The 26,046-nt window shown below is 50.7% G+C and overlaps 10 protein-coding genes across 10 annotated transcripts; 5 read left to right on the top strand and 5 right to left on the bottom strand.

Annotated features, from left to right (window-relative positions):
• On the bottom strand, positions 1–2,249 carry BDR25DRAFT_24365 (monosaccharide transporter-like protein). Its single transcript, XM_033685825.1, has 6 exons — positions 1,795–2,249; positions 1,393–1,746; positions 957–1,338; positions 633–901; positions 406–577; positions 1–348 (listed from the first exon to the last, which is right to left on the bottom strand). The coding sequence occupies exons 1-6, from the start codon at positions 1,933–1,935 to the stop codon at positions 86–88; spliced, it is 1,581 nt and encodes a 526-aa protein (XP_033547994.1). The 5' UTR covers positions 1,936–2,249; the 3' UTR covers positions 1–85.
• A 2,036-nt stretch (positions 2,250–4,285) lies between these two features.
• Positions 4,286–5,102, top strand: BDR25DRAFT_223057 (uncharacterized protein; the record flags this gene model as incomplete). Its single annotated transcript, XM_033685086.1, has 3 exons — positions 4,286–4,424; positions 4,476–4,642; positions 4,695–5,102. Coding segments are annotated over 3 exons (714 nt in total), but the record flags the coding sequence as incomplete, so codon positions are not given.
• Positions 5,103–5,746: 644 nt separating this feature from the next.
• Positions 5,747–6,590, bottom strand: BDR25DRAFT_354416 (uncharacterized protein; the record flags this gene model as incomplete). Its single annotated transcript, XM_033695306.1, has 6 exons — positions 5,747–5,860; positions 5,888–5,980; positions 6,036–6,117; positions 6,200–6,357; positions 6,391–6,402; positions 6,516–6,590. The coding sequence occupies 6 exons, from the start codon at positions 6,588–6,590 to the stop codon at positions 5,747–5,749; spliced, it is 534 nt and encodes a 177-aa protein (XP_033547992.1).
• A 1,034-nt stretch (positions 6,591–7,624) lies between these two features.
• BDR25DRAFT_223537 (S-adenosyl-L-methionine-dependent methyltransferase) lies at positions 7,625–8,827 on the top strand (the record flags this gene model as incomplete). Its single annotated transcript, XM_033685111.1, has 2 exons — positions 7,625–7,923; positions 7,975–8,827. 2 exons carry the CDS (start codon positions 7,625–7,627, stop codon positions 8,825–8,827), a joined length of 1,152 nt encoding a protein of 383 aa, XP_033547991.1.
• Positions 8,828–9,416: 589 nt separating this feature from the next.
• Positions 9,417–10,976, bottom strand: BDR25DRAFT_313780 (glycoside hydrolase; the record flags this gene model as incomplete). The annotated part of the gene is made up of 2 exons (XM_033691405.1): positions 9,417–9,568; positions 9,689–10,976. 2 exons carry the CDS (start codon positions 10,974–10,976, stop codon positions 9,417–9,419), a joined length of 1,440 nt encoding a protein of 479 aa, XP_033547990.1.
• A 1,349-nt stretch (positions 10,977–12,325) lies between these two features.
• Positions 12,326–13,738, top strand: BDR25DRAFT_260529 (NAD(P)-binding protein). The gene is made up of 2 exons (XM_033686658.1): positions 12,326–12,751; positions 12,831–13,738. Exons 1-2 carry the CDS (start codon positions 12,548–12,550, stop codon positions 13,587–13,589), a joined length of 963 nt encoding a protein of 320 aa, XP_033547989.1. The 5' UTR covers positions 12,326–12,547; the 3' UTR covers positions 13,590–13,738.
• A 352-nt stretch (positions 13,739–14,090) lies between these two features.
• Positions 14,091–15,268, bottom strand: BDR25DRAFT_367876 (putative RTA1 domain protein; the record flags this gene model as incomplete). Its single annotated transcript, XM_033697024.1, has 4 exons — positions 14,091–14,814; positions 14,878–15,036; positions 15,100–15,199; positions 15,250–15,268. 4 exons carry the CDS (start codon positions 15,266–15,268, stop codon positions 14,091–14,093), a joined length of 1,002 nt encoding a protein of 333 aa, XP_033547988.1.
• Positions 15,269–15,973: 705 nt separating this feature from the next.
• On the top strand, positions 15,974–17,899 carry BDR25DRAFT_367870 (C6 zinc finger domain-containing protein; the record flags this gene model as incomplete). The annotated part of the gene is given in 5 exon segments (XM_033697023.1): positions 15,974–16,314; positions 16,331–16,332; positions 16,359–16,672; positions 16,736–16,866; positions 16,927–17,899. The coding sequence occupies 5 exon segments, from the start codon at positions 15,974–15,976 to the stop codon at positions 17,645–17,647; spliced, it is 1,509 nt and encodes a 502-aa protein (XP_033547987.1). The 3' UTR covers positions 17,648–17,899.
• A 1,662-nt stretch (positions 17,900–19,561) lies between these two features.
• On the bottom strand, positions 19,562–21,765 carry BDR25DRAFT_342499 (uncharacterized protein; the record flags this gene model as incomplete). The annotated part of the gene is made up of 3 exons (XM_033693732.1): positions 20,600–21,765; positions 19,636–20,495; positions 19,562–19,580 (listed from the first exon to the last, which is right to left on the bottom strand). The coding sequence occupies exons 1-3, from the start codon at positions 21,626–21,628 to the stop codon at positions 19,562–19,564; spliced, it is 1,908 nt and encodes a 635-aa protein (XP_033547986.1). The 5' UTR covers positions 21,629–21,765.
• A 234-nt stretch (positions 21,766–21,999) lies between these two features.
• Positions 22,000–25,350, top strand: BDR25DRAFT_223830 (leucyl-tRNA synthetase; the record flags this gene model as incomplete). Its single annotated transcript, XM_033685126.1, has 3 exons — positions 22,000–22,491; positions 22,591–24,993; positions 25,057–25,350. The coding sequence occupies 3 exons, from the start codon at positions 22,000–22,002 to the stop codon at positions 25,348–25,350; spliced, it is 3,189 nt and encodes a 1,062-aa protein (XP_033547985.1).
• Between the last annotated feature and the right edge of the window lie 696 nt (positions 25,351–26,046).

Below are 26,046 nucleotides of genomic sequence, written 5' to 3'. Positions count from 1 at the left end.
CCATTCATTTCACCATCCGGCCATTTACAGTCTATTAGCCCATATTACCCTTCTCACTTCTACCGACCTCCAGCGTCCTATCCATCTACGCTGTACTCGTAACCGTCGTCTCAGCTGCCACCTGCTCACTTTGCAACACCATGATATCCTTCTCATCTCCAATATCCTTTCTCATATCCCCATCCACCAAATTCACTGCACCCACACAAACATAACCCGCAAACTTGCGCGCCGACAACCTTGCCTCAAACATCTCGTCAATTTCCTCGAGTGTGCGGCCCTTGACTTCGGGCAAGAAGAAGAATACCCAAGTCGCTGCGATAATACAGGATGGGAACCAGATGAATCCTACATGGGTGTATTAGTGGGGGATATATTTAGAACAGGGAGAGTGGGGAGCCCTACCATAGCGGGGGCCCCAGTTAAGTGAAGCAGGGTTGATGAAATATGGTGCGGTGAAGGTGGTGAGCCAAGCAAAGAGGAAGCCGATGGCGGCTGCGAGACCGAAGGTGTAGGAGCGGAGACGCTGGGTTGGGATTTCTCCTCCCGCGAGCCAAGCGTATGTTGCGATCATTCCCTATTACTCGTTAGCTGTAACTACTCATAAATCACGGCGACACCCATATACTTACGTTGTAGCTGAACATATACAAGCTGGAAAGCGCCACGATAATTTTTCCGGTGGTTTTCTTCCCCGGCTGCTCGTGGTATACAACGGCAATGATGAGCTGTAGGACGCCGCAGATCATAAGACCAGACATCAGTAGGACACGCCGGCGACCGAATTTTACGATGATGAGGGCGTTGGTGATGATGGCGAGAAGGCCTACGGTGCTGAGGACATTGGTCATGGCAAATGGATCCGAGACTTTAGCCATAGTGAAGAAGTAGGCTTTATATGCTAAACAAAGTAATTAGGTCAGTCCTTCCAGAACATAGCCAGGATCCAGGCTTACCGATGATAAACATAGATCCAGAAGCTGCCTGCAACGTGACAGCGCAAACAGCGAGGATCGTCCGTCGACGGTCAACAGGGTTCTTGATCATGTCCAATGGGCCAACACCAGTGCTCATCTCCTTCTCCCTCTCGATCGCTGCCCGGATCTCAGCCGCTTCGGCATCAACATCGTAGTCGTCGGGTCGTAGCCACACAAGAGACTTCTTTCCCTCCTCATATCGGCCTTGGAGGATCAACCAACGGGGTGATTCTGGGATGAAGAGCATGCCAACTGCTAAGACGGCGGGGATGACGTAGATGAGGCCGAGTGGGATGAGGTAGGAAGATTTGTCTGGTCTCTTTGCGGTGGCCCAATCGACGATAGTTCCGATCAAGGTACCCTGGACTCAAGTCAGATTCGTTCCTGAGGATAAGATCAAGGCCACTGTACTTACGAAGGAGGTGAAGAATTGGAAGCCAGTCAAGAATAATCCCCGGTACTTTGCGGGGCTACTCTCCTGGATATACAACTGGGAGAACACCATGAAATATCCGTTGGCGAGACCAATGACGAGACGACCAACATAGAGGGCCCCGATATTCTCAGTGGTCATCATGATAATGTTGGCAACGCAGCACGTGACGCATGCTACCCACAAGCATCCTCTGCGTCCGAGATATTTAGCGGCAACACCAGCGAGAGCCGAACTGATGAAAGCACCCAATGTCATCAAAGACGAGATCAATTGTTGGCGTTCGGTTGTAAGATTCCAACCAATGGCGGTTTTTTTGGTTTGGTAGCCGAAGATCTGACTCCTAGTCAGTACCACTTTTGCTGGCTGGGGGGAAGTACATACCCTTAGAAAACCAACCATGGCCTGTAGACCTCCAATCATGCCAAAATCAATGCCATACTGAAACGGCGACAAAATTAGCACTGAACAAGCTGCAAACACCTTCCAGTGAGCACGCCAGGAGTCATGCTTGATATCTGCCATGATTTTCTCAAGTAAGCGAGGACTGCGGTTGCGATAAACATTGAATTTCGCGGACAAGGACCCTTATAACCATTCTGATCCTTTGCCCAGGCTGGATGAAAGGCAGTTGTACTTTAACCCATTTGCCGAACGCCTTGCCAAGCCTACAAGAACACATGCGAGCGGGGACCCCACAAATGAGACGCCATTGCTGCCAAGTGTGGGCAGCACTTGGCACTTTATACACTTTGGATGTGGGGAATCATTGGAGGGTGGGAGGAGGCAAATATGTCCAGATTGCGGTTTCGACATGATGTGCATGGCCGGTCGACCGGGCTGATTAAATGCAATGTAGTCCCGAATTCCTGGAACGAGGATTCGAGATCTGCCTATGCCCTGTGCATATCGTTAGCCTTGTTCAAACGTCAACTTCACGATGGGGAGATGAACACCCCCCTCTGGGAGTCAAGGAGCATCGCCCTGCACTGGAAGGGGCTTCTAAGTTAGAATATTCGGCTCCGTGCTGCCAAGGGCTACAGCAAAATTCTAAGCTTTCGGCAGTTGTGTGTCGTACGTAGAGAAATATGGGTAATATTCAGGGTCCTGAGTCGCGAACCTAGGTCGAGGATCATGATTCAGGTCATCTCGTGTTGGGTCTAACCGGGTGCAGGAGACCATCAACTTCCAGGAAGCTGGAGATGCGGTGACACGACATTAACTCGTCCACGTGGGCCTTCGAACTCGGCGTGGAGTACAAAAGGATTGAATAGAGGTGGGGTCGATGTTTAGTTTTAGTTCTGGAGGCGTCAGTGGCTTCAACGCTGCTACTTTGTGGCTAAACGGGTGGAATTCCGCCGGGTGGTCCGTGCATCATTTCAAGACGACATCTGGAAAGTGAAAATGGTACTTGTAGTCGAAGGAATGGCTATTGGAAGGCCTTTCCATGTTTTGACACAGCCCTGGGCGATGTGTCTGTGGGTTTGATAGAAGGGACTCAAAGAGTCAATATTCGGGGCACATGACGGCAGTGGTGACCGAATCAATGCAGGCGAGTAGACATGCGGAGACCGGGGCGAAGGGCCACAGTAGGACCTGAAAGAGGTATAAATTTCCGCTCATTGACTAGGACCCCCCATCCCTACCACAATCTCTCCTATATCGATAAGGCCGCGGGGATGCTGCCCTCTTAGAGACCTAGCCAGAGACGTCAGCGATGAAGAGCAGCACTATCACTAAGAGCGTCGACATATGAAATCTGTTCACTGGAGAGTATAAGATCCAGTCTCTGCGCGTCTCGGGCACGCTTCCTCCTTCTCCGAAATCCCATTTTCAGAGTCCTCGGCAGCATGCTGGTGGTGAGATTCCTCCCTAGGAATACTGCTACTACAATACTGCCTTCCACCTTGTATAGATATATCCCTCCTTGCTGCCTTCTGTTCTCCAACATCTCTTCACCAATTTGTTCAGCTCTAAAGGTATCTGTGTACCTGGAGAGTTCCTTCCTCTCTCAAGCCTCGGCACAAGCCTGGTGGCGAGCCTCTCTCACTAGACCATTGTTCCAACGTGCTCCATCGTATAAATGCCCCCATCCTCGCTGCACTCCACCATATGACTAAAATTCTCTTTCTGTATCGGAACCTCGTCCTTTGGGAGTTCCTTCCTTCCTCATGCCTCTTCACCTGCCGTCATCAACGAAACATCTCACTCGCCACAGCGCTGTGGGGTACCGCCCCCCCTCCCTTCCACTCCCCTCCTTCGCCGTGGAGGATCTGGGCGGTGCACTAATACCCGATTAACCTCCCCGGTAGTAGCGGGTCCTACGACGAAGGTTACAGCTTCACTCATGCACTGTCCTTTATTCAAGTTACTCTTGCCTTCATTCGATCGCATTGCATCTTGCGTTCCTCTTCTTTTCCCATTTTCGAGGAGGTGGAAGCTTGTTTGCTAAAAGCAAGGTGAATATTAGGCGACGAGTGATCGTTTGACGGAGCGGTGAATATTCGGCGCTGCAATGTCACACATCAGCTCCAACCCCAACCCCCCCCAAAAATCGCTTCAAGCTCCGCCCATAGGCTTCTAAGGGCAAAGGAAATGCCTAAGCCCAATCCTCGGCTAAATTTTGGTGTTCCTGGAGCCTAAGAAGCTCTAGAGGCAAAGAGTGAGGAAAGCGATAAACAGTGAAAGCACATACCACGCGTGAAAGTACGGAAATTCTGGCTTAGCACCTCCAGACTACCCCTCAAAAGCCCACCCTTTCTCACCTGCATCCCAATAAGAACATCCAACTTTCTTTGCACTTCAGCCCTATCACTTGTCTACCTACTTCCAAGGCTTATCACTTCATCTTCTTTCTTCAAGAAGTCACGTTGTCATGTCTCCCTTCATTCCCTCCACCGGCCATGCGGTTGACGCCACCGTAAAAGCTCATAAGCTCATCACTGCGGACCCGAATAAGTACATTTTGTTCAAGCAGGTCATCGTCGCAGGCCTTCCCGGCACTGGTACCGATGGTATGACTTCACCCTCACGTTAATCACCTGCATAGCTGATCCTCATCCTAGGCGTCGCTGCCGCCCTGAAGAAACTTGGTTTCATCGTTTACGACGCCGCCGAGGCTGCGAAGAATCATGATCGCGACTTCGCCCTTTGGGTCGAAGCTGCCGAAGCTAAGAAGGCCGGCACCCCGTATGGTCGTAATGAGTTCGACAAGCTCACTGGCCGCTATAATGTAAGTCCCTTTGTCTCTCACCTAAGCAAATATCTCTGAAGCCTCTCCTTAGTCTCTTGTCGGAGCCCCAGCTGCCTTCTTCATGGAGGACCTCGTCAAGGCTTACCCAGACACCAAGATCATCCTTGTCACGACCGATACCAATTCCTTCGCCAAGAACATCAAGAAGTCTATTTTCTTTTACGCCGACTCTACCTTCAGTCCTCTCAAACTCCTTGTCCACTATGAGCCTTCCTTCTATGGCCTTATCTCCTCTTTCCTCCAGACATGCGTGAAGCCCTTCTTCGGTGGCTCCTTCACTCCTGCTACCGCCAAGATCGCCTACACCCAGCACATTAACTCCATACGGGCCGCCGTTCCTTCCAAGCGGCTTCTAGAGATTGACCAATTGAAGAGCTGGGACTCACTGTGCGCATTTGTTGGCAAGCCCATCCCATCTGAGCCTATTCCATCCAGTCATGACCACCTCATCATGGACTTCTCTGGACCAGCCAGGGACATCATCGAGCACTACTCCCACATCGCCGCCACATGGATTCTCTACTGTCTCATGGCTCTGTGTGCCACTAGCGCTGGTTATATCGTCGCCAATCGTGTTACAAATATCCATCCTCTTTTTTTCGCTGTCCCAGTCTTCATCGCGGTCATGGTCTACTTCGTCACCTTCTATGAGGCGGCGAAACCTGTTCCAGCTGTCCCCGAGGTCACCGCCGCTGCCCAGAAGCCTAAAGTTGAGATTCAGCTACCAACCAAGAGGATGCCATTGGCTGTCAAGAAGCGTGTAGCCACTCGCCGCCAGCCCCAATTGAAGACAGATCGCTTCAACCGCCACGCTAGCCATGGAAGATCGCGGTCTGGTCCGGCCGAGCGCGCTCCACGCGGAGTTCAGCCCTCTTTGGGTGCTTGGGCCTCTTTCGCGGTCGATATTGCGAAGGATGACCATGCCAAATTCGTTGCTGCTCAGAAAGACCGTGCTCAGAACAAGGATGTCCGGTCAGAGATGACTACCAAGTTCATCCGGCGCAAGGCTTAGGGAAGATGACTTGGAGGTGACTCGGGGTTAGAGATGGTGATTTTGCTCTAGCTACTCACTTTCGTAGTCGGCTATAATCTAAAGCTTAATGGAAACTCGCTAGGGTAGAGGAGAAATAGTAAAGCCAGGTAATAGTCGCCTTTCAGTAAGCTCAGTAAACCATAGATCTTAAAATCTTCCTCATCCTACAGAAAAGCCCCCCTTCTGCTTACCTCGTTGTCAGGCCTAAACCATGGTCGAGAACCCATATCCTGGCCACACAATGCTGAATTCATTCTCTCGCAAGGATCTTTTCTCTTATTTAGCTATCTCCACACATGCAACAACGGGTTAGAAGGTAACCAGAGCTCTAGTAGGGACAGTACACAGCTTCTTGGCTGCAAGCCAGCTTTCCTTGACAGTGTTGGGGTTACAGGTAGGAAAGAAAATGTTGACTTTCACTCTTCATACTTCCCCAACGACTTCTGTAATATATTTTACAACTCTAAGAAAAAAAAGTACCGTATCTAGCTTACTCCCTGCACCCACGACTAATATTTCCACTGGCGGTAGTAACGAGGATGAGAACAAGAGTGATAATGCTGGGGCGTCGGTCAAGCGCCGTCTTGCGCCAAAGGAAACGAAGAATCCTCATGGGGCACAGGAAGTAAATATTGCTTCTCCCATTTCTCCTCTCCATATTCTTTCATCATCTCTATGCGTATCATTTATTCACCTGTCTTGCCTCCTTGGAATGCGTCAGGGAACTATGCCTAGCTTATTGCTATTATAAATTGTAACACTAGTCCTACGAATATACACAACACCCGGACTGCAGGAATACTAAACTGCTGCAGCCACTTCGCCCGTCTCGACGAGCCGCCTAGCTGCAAGTAATCCCTTGACGAGATCAGGAGGTGAGGGAACTTTCCGCATTTCTTCTTCAAACATGGACATATCGACCCATGCCAGACTCCATGTTCATGTTGATGCAGGAGCGATCTAGGTCCACCTCTACGAGTGAGGCTTATTGTTAGGGGTTAGCTTGAATGGGTCAGTTATATGATGGGACGCTGTTAGTGAAGTTAATGGCAGTGGGTTGAGAGAAAGTATTCTAAGAAATAACAGAAATTTATATACCCCAGCAGAATTCACACAATAATCAATCCTTCCACATTCCTCAACCCAAACCAACTAACTTCGGCATGGAATCCAACCTTAAAGTTCGGATCTGTATCCAGATTTCATTTTACGACGCCGCTTGAATAGTTCCAAATTCGCTTATATGGGTAAATATGATGCGCTTTGCGCCTGACCCGAGGAATGTAACGCCTGTTTCGTAGAGGTCAGATGTTAGTGTTCAAAAGCAGGGATTTTGGGTTTCAGGAAGAAAGTACCGAACTTCAGAGATAATGGTATACTTTTCTGCTGAGTATTGTGCTTTTGATGGTGGTTTGGAGGAATTGCTACGATACGTGAGGCACGGCGTGGCGCGGCATGGCACGGCACGGCATGGCAATGGTTGAAAACGTGGCGATCTTGTCGAGACGTTATTTTTAAGACTCATCGTGATGCAAAAATCATGTTTAGTTTATGCATTAAGTGGCAAAAGCGCTGGCTAACAATATGGTGTTGCTGTACCGCAATATAAGTAGGAATTCCCCTAAGGTCGCACAGCGAGATGGGAATTGAAGATGAGGTTGGGGCTATTGTCTACTAGCAAATGTTAAGCCCCACAATGTTGAGTCGTATGGACTGAACGTGATGTTTTTAGGGAAACTTGAAAACTCCCTTTGAACCGCTGTGCGTCTAAATTTTGCTAGGAGGGCGAATGCCCTGTGCTGATATGTACAGTGGGCAGCCGCTCTTCGGACCGGTGTGCCGACTTCGGAATCCAGCTATTTGGTCTCCCGAGAGGTTCTGTCAATCGTCAACCTTTCCACTTCGCCAACCAATGTTGGGGTATCCTTATGCCACGTCTCTCCACCGCGCTCCTTCGCCATGCCTACACGATAGACCCACTCCTCCCATTGCTTCTCCGCCCATGTCGCAATCTCCTGGCTGCCCAGAACGAGCTGCGATGGCTCCGTGAATACGTCGACATGGTCGCGCGGTCGCGACGTATGGGGCATCGAAAGGCTGATCGCAAGTCGCTGCTGAGGCAATTGGCGCGGGAAAGAGCTTCCGGCAAGCCGCTACAGTATATCCTAGGTACAGAATACTTTGGCGACCTGGAGATTCGGTGTCGACCGGGAGTATTAATCCCAAGGTGAGCTCCTCGAATGCGAGGAGGGGACCCTGGCTAACTGCATGGGCCCAGGCAAGAGACGGCTGCTTCTATCACATATCTCGTGCGTTTAATTCGCAATGCGCAAAGCCTTCCGCCCGAGCTTCGGGTCCTGGATCTCTGCACGGGCACAGGCTGCATTCCACTCCTCTTTCACCACGAGTTCTGTTCCGCGCGAAAGGATGTAGCACTACGTGTGCTTGGGGTTGATATCTCAGAGAAAGCTACCGAACTTGCAGAAGACAACCTTCGTCAGGTGCAGCGCAGAGGGGACTGCCTGGATCAAGGTGAAATGGGCTTCATGCTTGCCGACGTTTTGATTGATCCCTTCGGAGACCAAACTCTTAAGCCGCCGTCTGTGAAAGCAGCGTTCAACTTCAATAGGAAGCCAGTCTTCTGGGATGTCCTCACCTCAAATCCGCCATATATCTCGCCATCAGCGTACTGGAAGACAACTACTCGCTCTGTCCGTGGCTTCGAACCAAAGCTAGCTCTTGTACCACCACCAGCCCCAGGGAACTGCGGTATAGAGCAGGGAGACCTCTTCTATCCCCGAATATTACACATCGCGCGTGACGTCGAAGCAAAGATTGTTTTGTTGGAAGTCGCTGACATGAACCAAGCACTCCGAGTCGCGAAGATGGCGCGCGAGCTCAATATCTTTGATGGTGTTGAAATATGGAGAGACCAGCCTGACCAGATTGATGACTCTAGTTCGGCTGAGTTACAAGGATTTCCCGTAATAGGCCAGGGCAATGGTCGCTCAGTCCTGTGCTGGAGAGGTATTGGAGCCACCTGGCTTGGCAAAGGCGCCTCCCGCAACAACCTCAACCTCATTGATGACCACCGACTCTTCCGCAGCTACTGGCGTTCTCCATTTGGTTGATGTACCTATTTCATTCGTCTATTCTCCGCTCGTACTTATGTCGCATTAGTAGCACCAGTCATGTGGACCGTGCTGGAAATTGCCCGATTGGTCGATCGTATATGCATGCGATCATCTGGCTCCGCCCTTGAACGAATACGCTTTCCATCAAACCAAGATTATTCACTCTTATACTTGGACGCGCGCTTCATCCGTACGGATCCGACACGTCTCGATCACAAATAGCACGTCGTGTTCCCGCGTCTGTCTTCACATCTCAGTCTGCGATATTTTCTTCATACGCGGACTTTGCAAATCCTCCTGGTGTTTTGATTTTTTAGTTTAAATAGTACAACCATGCGAATCTGGTTATTTATCGTGCCGCTTGCACCCTTCATGGCTACCTTAGCATGCGGTGCACCAGACTTGCATCCGCGACGCGTAAGCTTCCACTGCAGTAGGAGCGCTCCCTTTCCCTCCAATCATCCACTAACTTTGAATAGCAAGCCCCACAAGCACATCTCTTTGAAAATGTGGCGGCGCAATTGAATACTCTTTTGTCGTCCCCAACCGCCCGAACTCCTACCCTCATGCCTCCTAGGAATACAGATCAGACTGGTACTACAACGCTTTCCACAACGGGAGCAGCGGATAGACCGGTTGCGACGATGGCGGTTATGGTGGGGCTTGCTGGTGTGATATTTGGGTTGGGTATGGGGATATGATGTTCCCTGATATCGGGGGAATGACCTCTTGGGATACCTGAACGATTTGTCACGAATCACGACATAACGGCTCCGGTTTCGCCAATATTTTGAAGGAAAACTGTGCGTAAAAGCCACAAGACATATATGTATACGTTCTACCATCTCATTTACGGACCCTGTGTAACATCCCACATTTTCCCCAACAACTGCTTAACAGCCGGATTCCTCCAAGCCGTCCAATCACTATTAACTAATCCCCACGGCTCATCGGAATCCACAACCCCGTTCCTGACGTAGTAATTCCCTTGGATAGCCCACAGCGCCCAATCCCCATCATTGCCCGTCACATATTCTATCAAACACTTTGCGTACTTGTAATCCTCCTCGCTGAGCCCGCTGCGTTCAGCAGTCCCGCCTGTCATTGCGAAGCCGAATTCAGATAACCACAGCGGACCGGTGTACGCCTGGTTTTGGGAAAGTAGGAATCCTGTGAATCCGCCCACGGCCGTCTTCCATAACGCGCAGTTTTTGAAGGAAATTATCCATGCTGGAGAGAAAGTGTAGGTATGCCATTCCCAAACAACCTTATCGCCAAACGATGACCGGTCTAGGGGCCGTGTTCGCAGAAATGAAGAATCCGTCGCCGACATCGTACCGCCCATCATAATCAGCAGATCTTTATTCGCATTATGCACGCTCGCCGCACCTTGTGCCATCAGATTGTACCAATCGTTGTGGTTGTTGGAGTCCTGCAACACGGGAATTGGGCGTAGTTCATTGCGTAGTCCAATGCCCGCGACGACGGGATGGTTGACGGAAAACTGCGCCATAGCTTCTAGGCCTTTGAGCCAGTTTGCAGTATTGAAGAAGCGGGAATTGGCGTCGTTGTAGCCCTGGGCGGTGTCCCACCAGCCGTTCCCGTCGGTGAGATTGCAGCACCAGCTTGCACGACTGACGTGGTTGTCAAGGATAACACGCACGTTCTTCGCGCCGAGCGTGTCGACGACCCGGCCAAACGTATCGCCAACAGTAACACTCCCACCTCCGTCCGCAATCCAGGGATTGTTAGCTTTAACGCGCTGCCATAATGCATCCACGGCCGCGCTATCTGCCCCCGTCCGTGCAGCCAGGGTGCCGAAACTGTCGCTAACGCGCGTATGCTGGGACAACGCCATGTCAATGCTAAATGTGAGGCGAACGCAGTTGAAACCAGAGGAGGAGATTAGCGCGGCGATGGCATCGATGGAAGCATGTTGTAGACCTTCGGGGATGTGGGCTTCCATGTGGCCGGCCCAGTTTATGCAGCGCAGCTTGAAGCGCTTGTTGGAGGAGTCCAGGATCCATCGCGAGGAGGTGTGGAGGGGTTGGAATTGGGCGGTTGTCACAGTTATAAAGGTTGTCCAAAGAAGCAGTGTGGATATTGCGAGGCCGATCATACTAGATATGCTTGCTCCGTTCGCCATGATCGAGGTAGGTAAAATTGTAGATGCAGATGCAGATAGAAATGCACCTGTGGTGTTGAAAGTGGGTATGGAGATCATTTTAAACTCGTACATCTGTGGTTAATCTCGAAGATCCTGAGGAACATGTGAAGGTGTTAGGATTGGAGAGTTCGGCCTCGTATTCGGATGTCATATTTCTGGTTTTCTAGGTTAGGAATGCCACCTTCTGCTTGAGGGTATTAACCGGGCCAGGGGGAGAGGGAATCGGGAATTGGGCGAGAGGTTGGGTGAGAGGTAAGGCTTGGAAGAGGATGTGGCTGTGTTAGTTGGGATGTCATGGCATGATGGCAATGGAGAATGGGGTGGGACGGTTGCTGGGCAAAAGAGAATATCGGGGGTGGAAACGAAAACTTGTAAAGGAAACTATGAAGAGCAAGGAGAGTGAAATGGTAAAGGAAATCCCCTGCGAAGTTACTTTAGTACATTTCGCAAAAGATATTGCTCAGTATTGACAATTGAAGAGGCATGGGCTGCAGTTCAGGCAAAGGAATGCGGAGATTTGAGGGGCAGGTCGATCCGAGGACGCTTAACCACATGTGGGTCAAAGCTCAAGCTCACGTGCCAAACAGCCCAAACCCCACTTCGGGCGAGGCTGAGGTCTCTTTTCGCACGCACCTACCTCTTCAACCTTACCTACATATTCAGCTTGAAGAATGGAGCCCCAATCAGTCCCTAAGATCTCCCTAGCTATCTGACAAACCCCCTCATCCGGATGCTACAGCTTCCGATCCAAGGATGCAGTGTCGCGAGATGACAAACGCAGATTGTTCTCGTCTCCCCCTCTCCCTAGCGAGCGCGCACCGATATTTCCGACCGTATCTCCACCAAACATCGACGCATTCTTGAAGCTGCTACAAAGTCTTTGAAGGCGTGTGCTCATCCACCAGCGCAGGCTCTAGACGGAAATCGGCTGCTTCAATTAAACAATAGCAGTCATTGTCTACCTTTCTATGCAGTGGCACAACAAATTCGTGCTAAATGATAGCTGACACGATTGTATTTGTTTATGACTTCAATGCTTGCAAGACTAGTTATCATGTTTCGCTGCGCTCGACCAACAACCCAATACCTAATCCAACGGGCAAAAATTATAGCTTCGTGTATATGTCTCCAATTCTAGTTAAGCGTAGATGCAGCGAGGCAAGTCGATGCGCAAAGTACCTCATTGGGTATACAGTTCACGAGTTCGTCGATTGACGTCGGGATACCAACCAGCCGACTCCGTGCGTTCTTAACCACACCCGTATTTCCCGTCTCCACTATAACTTATCAGGCCACTCAAAGCGACAGTATGCTCAGCTCACTCTTAGGTCTTGCTTTCAGATACTCTCTAGTGCATTAGTCAAACATAAATAGCGTTGGGTTATTGTACAGCAGCTGGGGGCTGAAGGCTCAACAGTATAAATCTACGAGTAGCTCTTTATTCTTTTCCTCCAATCCCTCGATCAAACAACTCTCTACCTCAGTTCTCCACCAAATCATCTATTCTTATTCCTTCGTCATATTCCATACATCTCTCACTTTTGGTCACCATGACTAAAACAATCGCCATTACCGGAGGCACTGGTTCCCAAGGCGGAGGTGTGGCTAATGTCATGCTCAAGACCCCTGGCTGGAAAGTGAGGGTCATCACGAGGAACGCCAGTAGTGAGAAAGCTAAAGCACTTGTTGCTCAAGGTGCGGAGGTCGTTGAAGCCAATCTTGACGATGAGGATTCTCTAGCTAAAGCTTTTGAGGTACGTTAAATGCGATCCCAGTGATAGGAACCCCATGGCGATGTCATATGATCTAAAGCCAAGCTAATCTCGCCGCTAGAGCTGCAACGCCATCTTTGGCGTCACGAACTTCTGGGAACATCTCTTCACCGGCAAATCTCAAGCCGAGTCTGGCGAGGCGGAAGAGGAGCAAGCCATGAAGCTCGCCCGAGCAGCCGCCAAGACCACAACTCTAGAGCACTACGTGTGGTCTACACTTCCCAGCTCGAAGAAGCTAACCAACAACAAGATCGCCGTGCCTCATCTAGACTACAAAGCTAATGTCGACGACCGCATCAAGACCGAACTTCCTGAACTTGCCATGAAGACTACATTCCTATTCTTCGGATACTATCCCAGCAACATAGCCTCCTTCCCACTCATTAAGCCTTTTGAATATCCCGGCGCATACGGAAAGTGGATTCAGATGCTACCCACACCCGCAGAATCCACAATCCCCGTCTCAGGCGACATGATCGTAACACCAGGAATCTGGGTCCGCCAAATTCTCGCCCTGCCAGAAAAGACCCTCGGCAAGTACTCCATAGTCGCGCCAGAGATCCTATCCTTTGGCGAGATGATGAAAATCTGGTCGGAAGTTACAGGGCGCCCAGGAGTGTATGTACAGTGTAGCAAGGAGGCGTATGAGGAGATTTGGGGGCTTCCAGGGAATGAAATGGCAATGCAGTTAAAGTTTGGGGAGGAGATAACAGATTGGATGGCAAATTTTGATTGGGTTAATATGGAGGAGTTAGGGATTAAGAAGGAGGAGGTTCCAGGGTGTAAGATGGCTCTTGAGGGTTTGAAAACTCTTCTTTAAGGGATGGGTTGGGATATGCAGGGGAGTGTGTGGGCAATGTTTACACATCAACTCAGTTGACAGGAAATTCGCTAATGAATCTAGAAAGTATTCCCGCCGCTTTTAAAGACATTCGTTACATAGGAAAGAAGCTGAATTGCGGTTCTAAGGTATAATTACAAAGTTATTGTACAATGTCCTTGTGTTGGATAGGTATTAGGTCTTTCATTAACATAGAAGGGCTAGGTCTCGTCCAATATCTTCAGTGATCTGCTACCATCACCCAAATTCTCCTTCCATAAACTGACTCAATATTTCAACTACGGGCCGCTCCCAATTAACAGGGCGCTCTTTTTCCATCTACGTTACTGGCTCTGCGTGCTGGGTGCAAATCGAATTATCCTTCTCCGCTAAATCGTTGGTACAATTCTATCCAGGTGACTGGGAGGTGCTCAGGCCTCAGGCCGAGAGTATTGACTCAATCAGATGGCTTGGCTGATAGTCCAATAGCCTGGATTAAGGCTAGCGATTAGAAACCGGGAAACTCTGGAGCTCCTCGAACGGTCGATTCTCAATCTTCTTGCGGAAAAGGAAACCAAACGTTAAAACTGATCCAACCTTAGCTAGCAAAGGCCGGTCATCCGACTGGTCTTCCCCTTCGACTTCAGTCCTCCCATCCTGCGCTAAATAGACGTGGTAGTTCCTAGGCAGATAGCGGCCCGGATTCCGTACGTTCCATAGAACAGAGTTGGTGAGCATGAGCGCTGCCTCGAAGATGTAGAAAAACCACTCATATCGCAAAATGGGACTCAGGTTTTTGAGCGCCTGGAGGTCATCAAGTTGCACCGTTGTGTTACCCATGTGTTCTATCAGGCGGTAGATGCAGCGTATCAAGATCAACAACATGCTCATATACAGCGTGATCAGGGGAGTCGATACAGCCTTGGCATGTATATTAGCTTTCGCGCACCGCCGATGGAATATGGCCGCGAGGGCGATGAAGATGACGATAACAACGAGTTGGATCGCAAGCGCGGCTATTGTCAAGCGGGTTCCTAATTCTTGCTGACTGTGTGATGAGGACGGGTTGGCGGAGAGGGATACCCCCAAAGCGTTCAGGGTCTCAACAAGCGCTATTAAAGCACCAAAAGTGGACAGGACTCTGCCAGGAGGAAGTGGTGCCAAGTATGGCACGTAGTAGAGTATTCGACCAAGGATGTGGTAGTTGGCGAGTTCGAGAAGCGGACTTTGTTGTTACACAAAGTCAGTCGGGACTCAAAGGTATTGCCCTATTAGATACGTCACTTACGGGCATACGTATATGAAAACTTGACTAAGGATGTAGATAATCAAGTTCTGAGTGCTGTATAAATAGTTGAAGGATCCGTATTCCCGCAAAGCATAGCCGGCAGTAAACAGCACTGCGCAGATCGAGTGCAATCCGATAAGTTTGAAGCAGTTGTAGCGACTAGTCGTGCGTGTCAGGAGTCTAGTTTTAATTTCAAAACAGCAAGGTTGATAATATACTTACTAACACTGCCAGATATGGCCGACCGCTGAGGCAGCGAACGCGAGACTGAAGAAGATGGGTGCTCCCTTGTTAGGAGCATAGACGAAAAGGCTGCCCGGGACTGGGACATGTCAATAACAATGCAGTAAGTAGGAGGTTTGAAAGTCTTACCAGGTTGTCCATCTTCCATCTTTGACCGGAGTTGAAATTCTAAGGCAAAAGGCGATGGGGGAAGAGTGAAAGGCGAAAGCGGTGGGATTCATGGTCTTCTCTTTGATAAATAAAGAATGCTCCTTCCTTCACAGACTTCTAAGCACTGGCACCGGAGTAACCAGCAAAGGCGTCACTTGCGAGTTGCATCTCAGTTCCATAGCGTGACGCTTAACCCAAATAGGAGAATATGATTGCCAAGAGATTATAACCCTGTCACTTCCGACTTGTCCTTTCTATAGTACTGAAATTTAAGTTGCGTAAATGACGAGGGGGATTCTACCTGAAGGCTTAGATCAGGCACCAAGCTGGACCCTTATCTATAGGTAGGCCCTTAAAAGGTTGTTGGCCGAGGTAGGTTTCAAGATCATAATAACTTCTTCTATCACGTGCGAAGATATTTTAGCTGACGTAATAGGTACCAGCACACGGGCCAATCTTTCACTTCACGTCCTTCGGTCTTCTGTATCGCCCAAGTCTCCTCCCTGAAGAGGTTGTGGCATCATGACCATTACCTTTTATCTTTACTCCCTTGCTGAAATTACAATGATCCCTTGGTGAATACATTTCAGGGAATGCTAGCAATGACTCCTTATATTTCGATGAACCAAATTTCTCCTCAGATTCAAAGGGTCCAATATAACATACCTGCCAAGGTGCAAAGTCGTCGAAGTCAACGTCAGAGATGGAGGAAAATCGAAAACGCCACTGCTGGGAATGTCTCCGACGCTGCCTAGTCTGTGACTCCACACGTCCCATATGCAAAAGGTGCTCTACGTCCGGGACTGTATGTCCTGGATATAGTGATGCGAAACCTGCAAGATTAAGGTGGCTCGCACCCGGAAGAGTAAAATCTCGAAATCGGAGGCTGAAGGAGACTCCGTCTAATAAAATCGAGAACAGTCACGACGAAATGACGACTAGGGCTATGGCAGAGCTATCTCGCTGGACTGATGATCTGGTCATTCCTCGTTTTGAGATAAATACCGAGACTTGTGACTTAGTTCAGGCTGCAGAATACTGCAAGTTAAAGCCACAAGAGAGGTCTTGACACACACTGACTCAGACAGACAATACCTGCATATACCAAGACCTGATCCCCATCCACCAACTTGGGCCAAATCCTTACATATATCCTGTCTCGCCCGCTCATTTCCAGAGTGGAGCTACGCTCCCCGACCATTTGCGACTTGTTTTTGTCTGCATGGCCCTTAGCCACAGAATCAACCGAACAAGGAATGACCCCCAATGTAAAGCCTTGGCTGTGACCTTTTATCGGTACCGTGGTATTGTGATCCGCTCTCTCAGCGAGGATATCAATGTGGAATATAAGCGTACTAGCGATATTCTTCTTGCCGGAATAATATCCCTTTTACTCGCTGACGTGAGTCGATTCTCTATGAAACAATGGGAATCATCAGATATGCTGAATCATGTCTTTCTACAGACCCAGCAAGGTGCCTCTCCAAATTGGCGATGCCACCTTAAGGGAATTGAAAGATTAATCACGCTTCGCGGCGGCATTCGTGCACTAGCGGGATCGAAACACTTAGAGTCGCTGCTTCTCTGCTTCGTGTTGTATGTGGATATAGCCAAGGCTGTTGAGTTTGAAGAAGCACAAAAACTGACCTCACATAGCGTTTCGGTTATCGGGAACACGACATCCCCTGCATCAGACCTCGCCCTAACCAGTTCGCATCTCGACGAACTTGATTTCATATTAGAAAAATATGGCGGTAGAATATTTACCTTCCATCTGTGTCCCCCACCCCTGTTCGCCGAGATTGTCAAGATCAATCACCTTCGGACGCTAGCCACTAAACGTGAACCTGCCGGGGTGGGGGAACTCTCGCAAGAGGCGTACGAAATACTAAGCCGTATCCACGGTTTCTCTCCAGAACCATGGGCCGACTCCAAGCCATCGTCAAAGGAAGACTGGATGCTTATAGGAAACGTATACCAAGCCGCTGTGGCATTGTACTGCATCTCTTCACTGCAAAGCCTGTCGGTTCTGCCCCTATCCCACTCACTGAGATCCCGTTGTACTACACACAGCCAGTCTCTGTACGTGCTTCTCAACGAGGCGCTGTCTTCCCCAAAGATCAAAAGATTCATGCTTTGGCCGCTGGTCTTACTCGGCGTGGAAGCAGTGAATGGCGGCGCAGCGATGCGTGCTTTTGTTGAGAAACAGTTACCAGAGATAAGTCGCCATGTCGGCACATATGTACCACTTATGGCAAAGGGTGTCCTAGAGAGGTTCTGGGCTTCAGGAGAGATGCGTTGGGATGCTTGCTTTGATAAACCGTACGCTTTAACGACGCAGATTGCGATAGACATTAGCCGGATATTACCATTGTAGCTACGTCGTTATAATGCAAGCTCCAGTAAGGATGCTGTCAGTTCATAAGGTGTGGAAAAAGCTTTTTGAGAAGCACCAAGAAGCCGCATCACTCTGGGCCTGCTTACGTCAAGTCGATAAATACTTGTATTGCCACACCAGTACGCTGCGAATAGAGAAAAAAACACAAAACCTGGAGCTTGGGCTTCCGGATCTGCTAGATCTGGATCTCCCTTGAAGCTCCGGTTCCACCTGAATCGGATTTCGTTTAGTAGACTCTAGGAGAAAGAGTGAAAGGGGATTTATTACAACGAAGAGACCAATGGCAGTAGTGAAAAGCGGCCCGTAATAGGAAAAAGGGATGATTCATGGAAGGAGATCTCTAAAGAGATTAAAGAGTGGATATAACAGTGAGGTCTAAGATCGAAGAGAGCCTAAGATGGGATGTGAAGAGGTAGGCGTAGGTAACTACAAGTTTATAGCAGGGCAATGACGAAGCTCTTTGAACGAGAGGTAGAGTAGACCAAAAGGGCGCAGAATAAGACCGGGAAAATTGGGATGGGGAATAAGGAGCAAAAGAAAAGGTTGGCTATTTTAGATGTCATGCACTAACGCAGGGCACGGGATGACGAGAGTAACTAGAAAGACTAGGAGGGAGAGGAAGGAATAGAGGATGTGATTGAGAGGGGAGGTTGAGAATCTTATACAAGATAGCGCCGCTAAACTTGAAAGGGAATTGCAGAACAAGGCTATCCTCAAATTGTACCAGGGAGAATTTCTGAGATTAATTTGAGCGGCCTGAAAGTGCCTCGGGAGCCCTTAGACACATTTTTGTCGTCGTTTGAGATCCAACCCTACCCAAGTATATAGCATCGCAAGAAGGCGCAGTCTTTACGTCCGAAGGAACAGCCAGGAATACAATTGGCACAACCTTAAGACAGTGTATATGCCTAAGAGAGTACAAATTTCGCCCCGAAATCATATATCTGTTCTAACAGCGATTGGAACGTAAGAAAGGAGTGGTAATATTGGTAGTGTACATTATAGCATAATGCTAATGTTGAGAATGGGGTCTTTCTGTAGCTCTGCGTCACACCCTCCCAGGCACACTTCTTTTAACGTCACTTCGTTCACAAGCCTTCAACGCCTTCGCTTCTCATGCATCCCTCAACAAGGCCTATCCTGATTGCTCTGGCGACCTGAATTACCTTTCCTATGTACCTCTCATCCTCAACAAACTTTTGTTGCCATTCATACATATTCCAATCCCCTGCCCCGAAATGGAGCCGATATCCATCTTCGCGCTGGCCGTCGACATCCTCCAAACCATCAACTTCAGCGCAAGGCGGCTAAAATATGCGCATGAGCTTTATCAGTCGATTGCTGAGCAGACGGCGGAACATGTAGAACCTCGACAGATATTGGAGAGCTTGTACACTGTGTGCAATAACATTCCATCATTCATATCCACTCAACAAAGCCTCCGGCTGATTAATCGCGAGGTGAGTCGGCTCCAGATGCTTCGGACCTATTCGATTACTAGGAGATGTCTCAGGCCATTGTTCATGGAGGTGCCGATCTGAATAATACTTTCTTGGATGACAAGGCGTTTTCCCAACTCCCTTGGCTTGGATCTGGAATGTTGGTGATCGGCGGTGATAAAGTATCTACCGACGGTGCAATGGATTATATCATGGCAAAGTATGAAAAGCAGATGGTGATACACTAGGTTAGATGTAGAAAACCGTGTCACTGCTATTGCTTTGTTGGACGGGAGATATAATGTATAATATGGATGAGCGCTTTCTAAGCCCACCACACCTATCTAGGAGTCTGGGCTAAACCTTGAAGGACTCAGGGGAGGTTGGAAGGGGGTTTAAAACTTGTTTGCTTTGCATGTTGCTCGATGCGGCACGCGCTTTCTAGCAGTGCACATCACATCATAGAATACAATCTATAGTTCCATCAATAGATACGCTACTTGTAACTCATTATCCGCTCCATCTCACCTCCCCCACCGCCACCGTCTCCAAAACCTCCACCCCACCTTATCATCCCCCACCCCTTCTTCACCCCTAAACCTCCTCTTCTCCTCCCCTCTCCTCCTCCCCACCCACGCAAACCAAACCACCAAACCCACCGCCATAAACCCCACGACCAACAATGTCTGCACTGGCTCTGCAAACACTGCCCTACTGAGCAAAAACAAACTCACACAGCAGAAAATAATCGGCGTCGTAATCCACGTCTTATACGGTCTCTCCAATGTAGGCTCTTTAACTCTCAGGATAATAAGGCCCAGCACAGTCAGAAAGTAAAAGCTATACCCCGCGACGCCGTAGAAGGTTACCAGGGTAGAGAAGGAGCCGATGAGGACGTAGATGGAGGTAAGGACGGCGTTGAGCGACATGGCCGAGATAGGGGTGAAGAAGAATCCTGCGTCCGGGTCGGCGAAGGCGGTTATTACGAAGCGCTTTATCCGGGATTTCGAGGGCGTAGTATTGAGAGTGTGGAGGCGAATGGCGCGATGGGATTTCCCGAGGCCGATGGTGGCGAAGAGAGAGGGGAGATAGCCTTCTTGGCCCGCGGCGTAGACGAGGCGGCCAGAGGTGAAGGTTGTGGCATTTAGCGCGCCGAAACAGGAGCCGGAGACGAAGAGAGCAAGGATGAGGGAGCCGATGGGGCCGAAGACTTGCGAGCCGAATGCCACGGCTACAGTGTTGGAGGATTCGATTATAGAGGCAGGGAGAACGAGGAAGTAGGATACGTTGGCGAGGAGGTAGAAGAGGATTACAAGGGGGAGGGAGGTGTGGATTACGCGTGGGAGATCCCGTGTTGGGTGCTTGAATTCGGCGGTTACGTAGTTTACCTGGGGGGGTTAGATGGGGGTGGGTGAAGGAAGGGGAAAGGGAAAGGGGAAGGGGAGGGGGAGGGGGAGGGAGAGGGAGAGGAGCGGGAGTAGAGACGGCGTACATTGTCCCAGCCATCGAAGGCCCAGAGTCCGGCGTAGAGTGCTACGGCCCAGCTGCTGATGTCTGTGGTTGTGCCTTCGAACCAGCCCTGCTTTTTCCAGTCTTCGCTCGCGTGGCCTTTGTATGAGAAGCCTGTCACAGCAACCACGATGCCGATGACGGTGACACCGATCAACGCAACGAATTTCAAGAACATAAAGACATCGGCGCTTCTCGTCCCAAGTTTCGTGGATATGCAATTTAGGAAGGTCACGAGCACTAACGCGATAAGTGCCACAGCCTTATTCAGCCAAGCACTTGCCTCTGCCGCATCAGCTCCGATAATAGCGCGCACGAGATATTCGCCGAAGATGATGGCAATGATAGCCGCGGAGCCAGGTTTCAGCACGCAAACTGCACACCAGGTAAACAGAAATCCGGCCCATTCCCCAAATATCTTGGACAGGTAGACCTGCGCGCCGCCGTTCAAGGGTATGGATCCCCCGAGCTCCGCATAGCTCGCCGCACCCGTCCACGCGAGAATCCCCGCAACCAGCCACACGAGTAGCGACGCGCCCGGCGACCCGGCATTCTTGTTGACTTGGGAGGGCGAGGAGAATATCCCGCTTCCTATGATAAGGCCCACGACTAGCGACAGGCCGTTCAAATACGTCAAGGTCTTATTTTTCTCCAGACCGGCCCCGTTCAACGCACTACTCGGATCGAGGTTGGGGTTGCTAGGAGTACCCAACGCCGTGTATCCCTGCGCGGTGCTCGAGAGCGGAAACAGGTTCGGCGCGAAATCGAAGGCGGAGGATACGCTGTAGGAGCGGTTGTGTCGCTGTGGGCGGGAGTCGTCGCCGCGGCCGGCGGGATTGAGTTCGGAAAGGGGGTCCTCGTCGTCGAAGGAGAGCCGCCGCGACGAGGGAGGCCCAGAGGTGGACGAGGATATCGAGGTGCGCCGGGAAAGGTGTGACGACGAGGCCAGGGAGGCAAGCTCCAGCGAGTCGCGGGTGGGGGCAGGCGGGAGGGTGGAGTAGCGGCCGGACATTTTACGGAGCGGATCGATGGGTTTCTGCTACCTTGCACGTCGTCTTAGAATCGCCATGGACCATGTGGAATATGCGGAGAGGAAGGGCGAGAGTAGGAGCGAGCGAAAGGCCCCTTTATTATGTGCAAAGATGCTTGGATTGCCAGTGGATGGATGGTGGTTGATGCGGAGCTGGCAGCGGATAGATGGTGCTAGCGCCGCATGTGGCTTAGCTCCCGTTGCTATGTCGGAGGAGGGAGGGAAAATCAGAAACCTTGGGCTTGGCGGTGGAGCTTAAGTGAATCTTTTGCGACTGTCGGCCAACCAATTCACTCACTCTTCGCGACAGACATGAGAGCCATTGCTGCGCGGTATGCTTGCAGGGAGAGGTGATGCGAGGGCTCACTGCATACGCTACGGGCTGGCGGCAAGCCCTCCGACGACGAACGCCATTTCCCGCGCCCGCGCGCCGCAGCTTCTCGTCGAAGAAATTATGGCCCTCAGAGCTCAAGAAACAGGTCGATTTCACTGCCTTGGACGCGAAATGGCAGGAGCGCTGGAGAGCGCGTCTCTACCCCCCGGTCCGGCCTCGCTCCCTGGTTTTCGAGAAAGGGAAGGCGTACATACTCCCCATGTTCCCATATCCGTCCGGAGAACTACACTTGGGACACCTGAGAGTCTACACCATCTCCGATGTTCTGGCGCGATACAACCAGATGCAGGGCCATGCGGTCCTCCATCCAATCGGCTGGGATGCCTTTGGCTTGCCGGCCGAGAATGCGGCTATTGAGCGGGGGATCCATCCCGAGAAGTGGACTTTGCAAAATATCGAGACGATGAAGAGCCAGATGATCATGATGGGTGGGCGTTGGGACTGGGACAGGGTGTGTATATCTCGGGCATTAAAGGCAGTCGTGACCCTGATGCATTGCCCCGTTTAGGAATTCCGAACCTGCGACCCCGAGTTCTACAAACACACCCAGCACATCTTCCTCATGCTCCACGAGCGCGGGCTGGCCTACCAGGCCGAATCCCTCGTCAACTATGACCCTGTCGATAAAACTGTCCTTGCAAATGAACAAGTAGACGCGAACGGCTGTTCATGGCGCTCTGGCGCAAAAGTGGAGAAGCAGATGCTGAAGCAGTGGTTCTTAAAGATCAAGCAATTCCAGGAGCCTTTGCTGAAAGACCTGGACTTACTAGCGGAGAACGGCAATTGGCCGGAGAGAGTTCTAGCTATGCAACGCAACTGGCTTGGTCGGTCCGAGGGCATGAAGATATGGTTTGATGTCAATGCTACCGGCCACAACTGTCAAATCGACGTGTTTACTACGAGACCAGATACCCTGTTCGGCGTTCAATATCTCGCTCTGTCTATCAACCATCCTATAGTTCAAGATATGGCTAGCGTCGATGATTCTCTCCGAGCTTTTCTTAGCCGGGCTCAAGCGCTTCCTCCTGATTCCAAGGAAGGCTATCTCCTTTCTGGTATCGAGGCAGTGAATCCACTCTCCCAATTCTCCCCGGCAGCGGAGGCTTCTATTCCCGTCTACGTCGCGCCGTATGTCTTGGATGATTACGGCTCTGGCGCAGTCATGGGGGTTCCAGGCCACGACGCACGAGACCATGCCTTCTGGCGGGCAAATGCTGGAGATCGTCCAGTCATGCAGGTCATTGCGACAGAGTCCGGCGTTACCCCTGAGCCGTTAGTGGCGGGGAGCGAGCTTGACAAGCCGATGCTCTTCAAGGGATTCATCGCGTCTAATATCAGCAGCTGTGGGGGTCTTTCCTCAGACGAAGCCGTAAATGAGATTGGCAAACTCCTTGAGGCTAGTTCGACACCGTTTGAGAAGACGGAGAATTGGCGCCTGAGGGACTGGCTTATTAGCCGACAACGGTATTGGGGGACGCCGATTCCTATAATACACTGCGCATCCTGTGGCCCTGTGCCCGTACCAGTGAAAGATCTTCCTGTTGTGTTACCCACACTTCCGAACGAGTTCTTTCAAGGGATGACTGGAAATCCACTTGCAAAGGACGATGAATGGAAAAAGACGACTTGTCCGAAGTGCGGTTCCGTTGCCAATCGTGAAACTGACACAATGGACACTTTTATGGATTCTTCGTGGTACTTTTTTAGGTTCTTGTCTCCTCGACGATCTGAAGGCCCAGTGAAGCCCGAAACCGCGAATATCGAGATGCCCGTCGATGTCTACGTCGGTGGCGTAGAACACGCGATCCTCCATCTCCTATACGCGCGATTCATCTCAAAGTTCCTCGCCACGACACCCCTCTGGCCGGATGGTGAAGCTGTACACGGCGAACCATTCAAGAGACTAATCACCCAGGGCATGGTCCACGGTAAAACCTACTCCGAACCCTCCACGGGCCGATTTCTGCGTCCAGAGGAAGTGGATCTAACTAACCCCTCGACCCCTATTATTAAAGCCACCGGTGCGACTCCAGTTACCAGCTTCGAGAAAATGTCTAAGAGTAAATACAACGGCGTGTCCCCTACCACCACCATTGCAAAATACGGCGCGGACGTGACACGCGCCCACATGCTGTTCCAAGCCCCCATCTCAGATGTTCTGGAATGGGATGAAGATAGCATCACAGGAGTACAACGCTGGCTCACGCGTGTGTGGAGACTCTCCAGCACCGTCAACTTTATCCCGCCAGATATTCTAAAGACGTTCCGACCGCCTAAGAATATAGACGCCCCGCTTGTGGATGTTTTGATCGAGTTGCGCAATCGGGGGATCCTGAAGCCCGCAAAACTTCCCCGACACATGCCGAATCCACTCATGACAGACGAGGAGGAACTCCTCGCCGCGTTAGGCGTACCAGAACAATTGCTCTGGTCAAAAGTCCAGGAGACGATTGTTAGTGTTACGAAAAGCTACGCCTCCACCTACGCCCTAAACACCATCATCAGCGATCTCATGACACTGACAAACACAATCTGGGACGCAGCCCACACCTCACAGACGATGTCCTACCTGAGGTTCCTGGGCATGGTGCATTTACTACGGATGGTTGCTCCAGTTGCGCCGGCGGTTGCAGAAGAGTGCTGGGAAAGCTTACATACGAAAACCTGTCGTATCATCGAAAATGACCCATATCATCCGCTTAAACTGGCTTCCAAATCGAGTATCTTCTCGTTCAGGTTCCCGGAGCCGGATACGCAGGTTATACCAAAACTCAACCCGGAGATTACCACGGTGTTCATGCTGGATGGGAAGAAGAAATTCGAAGTCAAGATTAGGAAGCCGCCGGAGCTGGTACAGGGACCGTTAGAGTTAGCGAGGTGGCTGGGATCGAGGTTGTTGGAGAGTGAGGTTGGTAAGGAGTGGTTGGAGAAGGGGAGGGGGAGGGTGTGGAGGGTAGCGGGAGAGGTGGCGGAGCGAGGGTTAGGGGAGGAGGAGCTGGCTAGGGAGCTGGTGGAGAGGATGCAAGATGTGGAAGCAGACCCGCAATTTACGTGGTTGCCTAAGGAATGGACGGCTGTGATTGTGGGGAGGGGAAAGTTGGTTAACGTTGTAAGGCCGAAGACTAAGGGAAAGAAAGGTGGGAAGGAGGGGAATGAAGGAATGCAAATACAGAAAGACGTCGGTGTCCACAGGGAAGGAGAGGAGACGAAGCAGCAAGAAGCCCAACCTGAACCAGGTCGAGCAAGATTGCTGCAAGAGAGCAAGGGGGGCGCGGAGAAGACAGCTAGGAGAGAGAGGGGGAAAAGGTAATTGTTACTCTACCCTTGTATCTGCGCTCCGTGTATATATCTAATTCGATCACTAATTCACGACCCTAGCGACCTCCATTCTACACCTTCCCTTCCTCAACAGGATCGGGATACCAGTATAGGTGAGACACAGGAACATTCACGCTTAAACGCACCACCACTCCCCAAACGCGCCTGCGTCCCAGTCTCTCCTCCCATCGACCCCAAGAAACATCGCACCTGGATCGCGACAGAGTTCTTCCACCCTCCAACCCCCTCATCCCCTGAAACCCAAAATGATGATGTAAGCGTAAAATGGGCCCGGTCAAGCGCGAGTGCGGTGGGTACGGATGCAAGGAATATGAGAGATAGGAGTAAGCCTCAAGTCCAATTCACTCGCATCCCCGGCACCCGAGGGAAGTTTATAGTCGGAGACCGGGTGCGGGATAAACAGCGGGACCAGTTGAGGATTGTGGCGGAGAGACGGGCGAAGAAGACTAATACTACAGAATATATTATGAATTCTGGCTCTGAGTGGGAGGGGGACAGGCAGCGGAATGGCACATCGACAACAGGATTCAGTAAACTTTCACACGAGGGTCGGCATTTAACAGCTGGTGCTGGTGCTCGTGCTGCTCCAGAGAGGTATGTTGGGTTTAATCCCGTGAGGCTGAACTCGGAACAAGAGAATCCCCAAATGGGGGGTTGGATACAAGCC

Source organism: Lindgomyces ingoldianus (assembly GCF_010093535.1).
Source record: "Lindgomyces ingoldianus strain ATCC 200398 unplaced genomic scaffold BDR25scaffold_14, whole genome shotgun sequence".
Classification (NCBI taxonomy): domain Eukaryota; kingdom Fungi; phylum Ascomycota; class Dothideomycetes; order Pleosporales; family Lindgomycetaceae; genus Lindgomyces; species Lindgomyces ingoldianus.
This window is presented reverse-complemented; position numbering and strand designations above follow the sequence as displayed.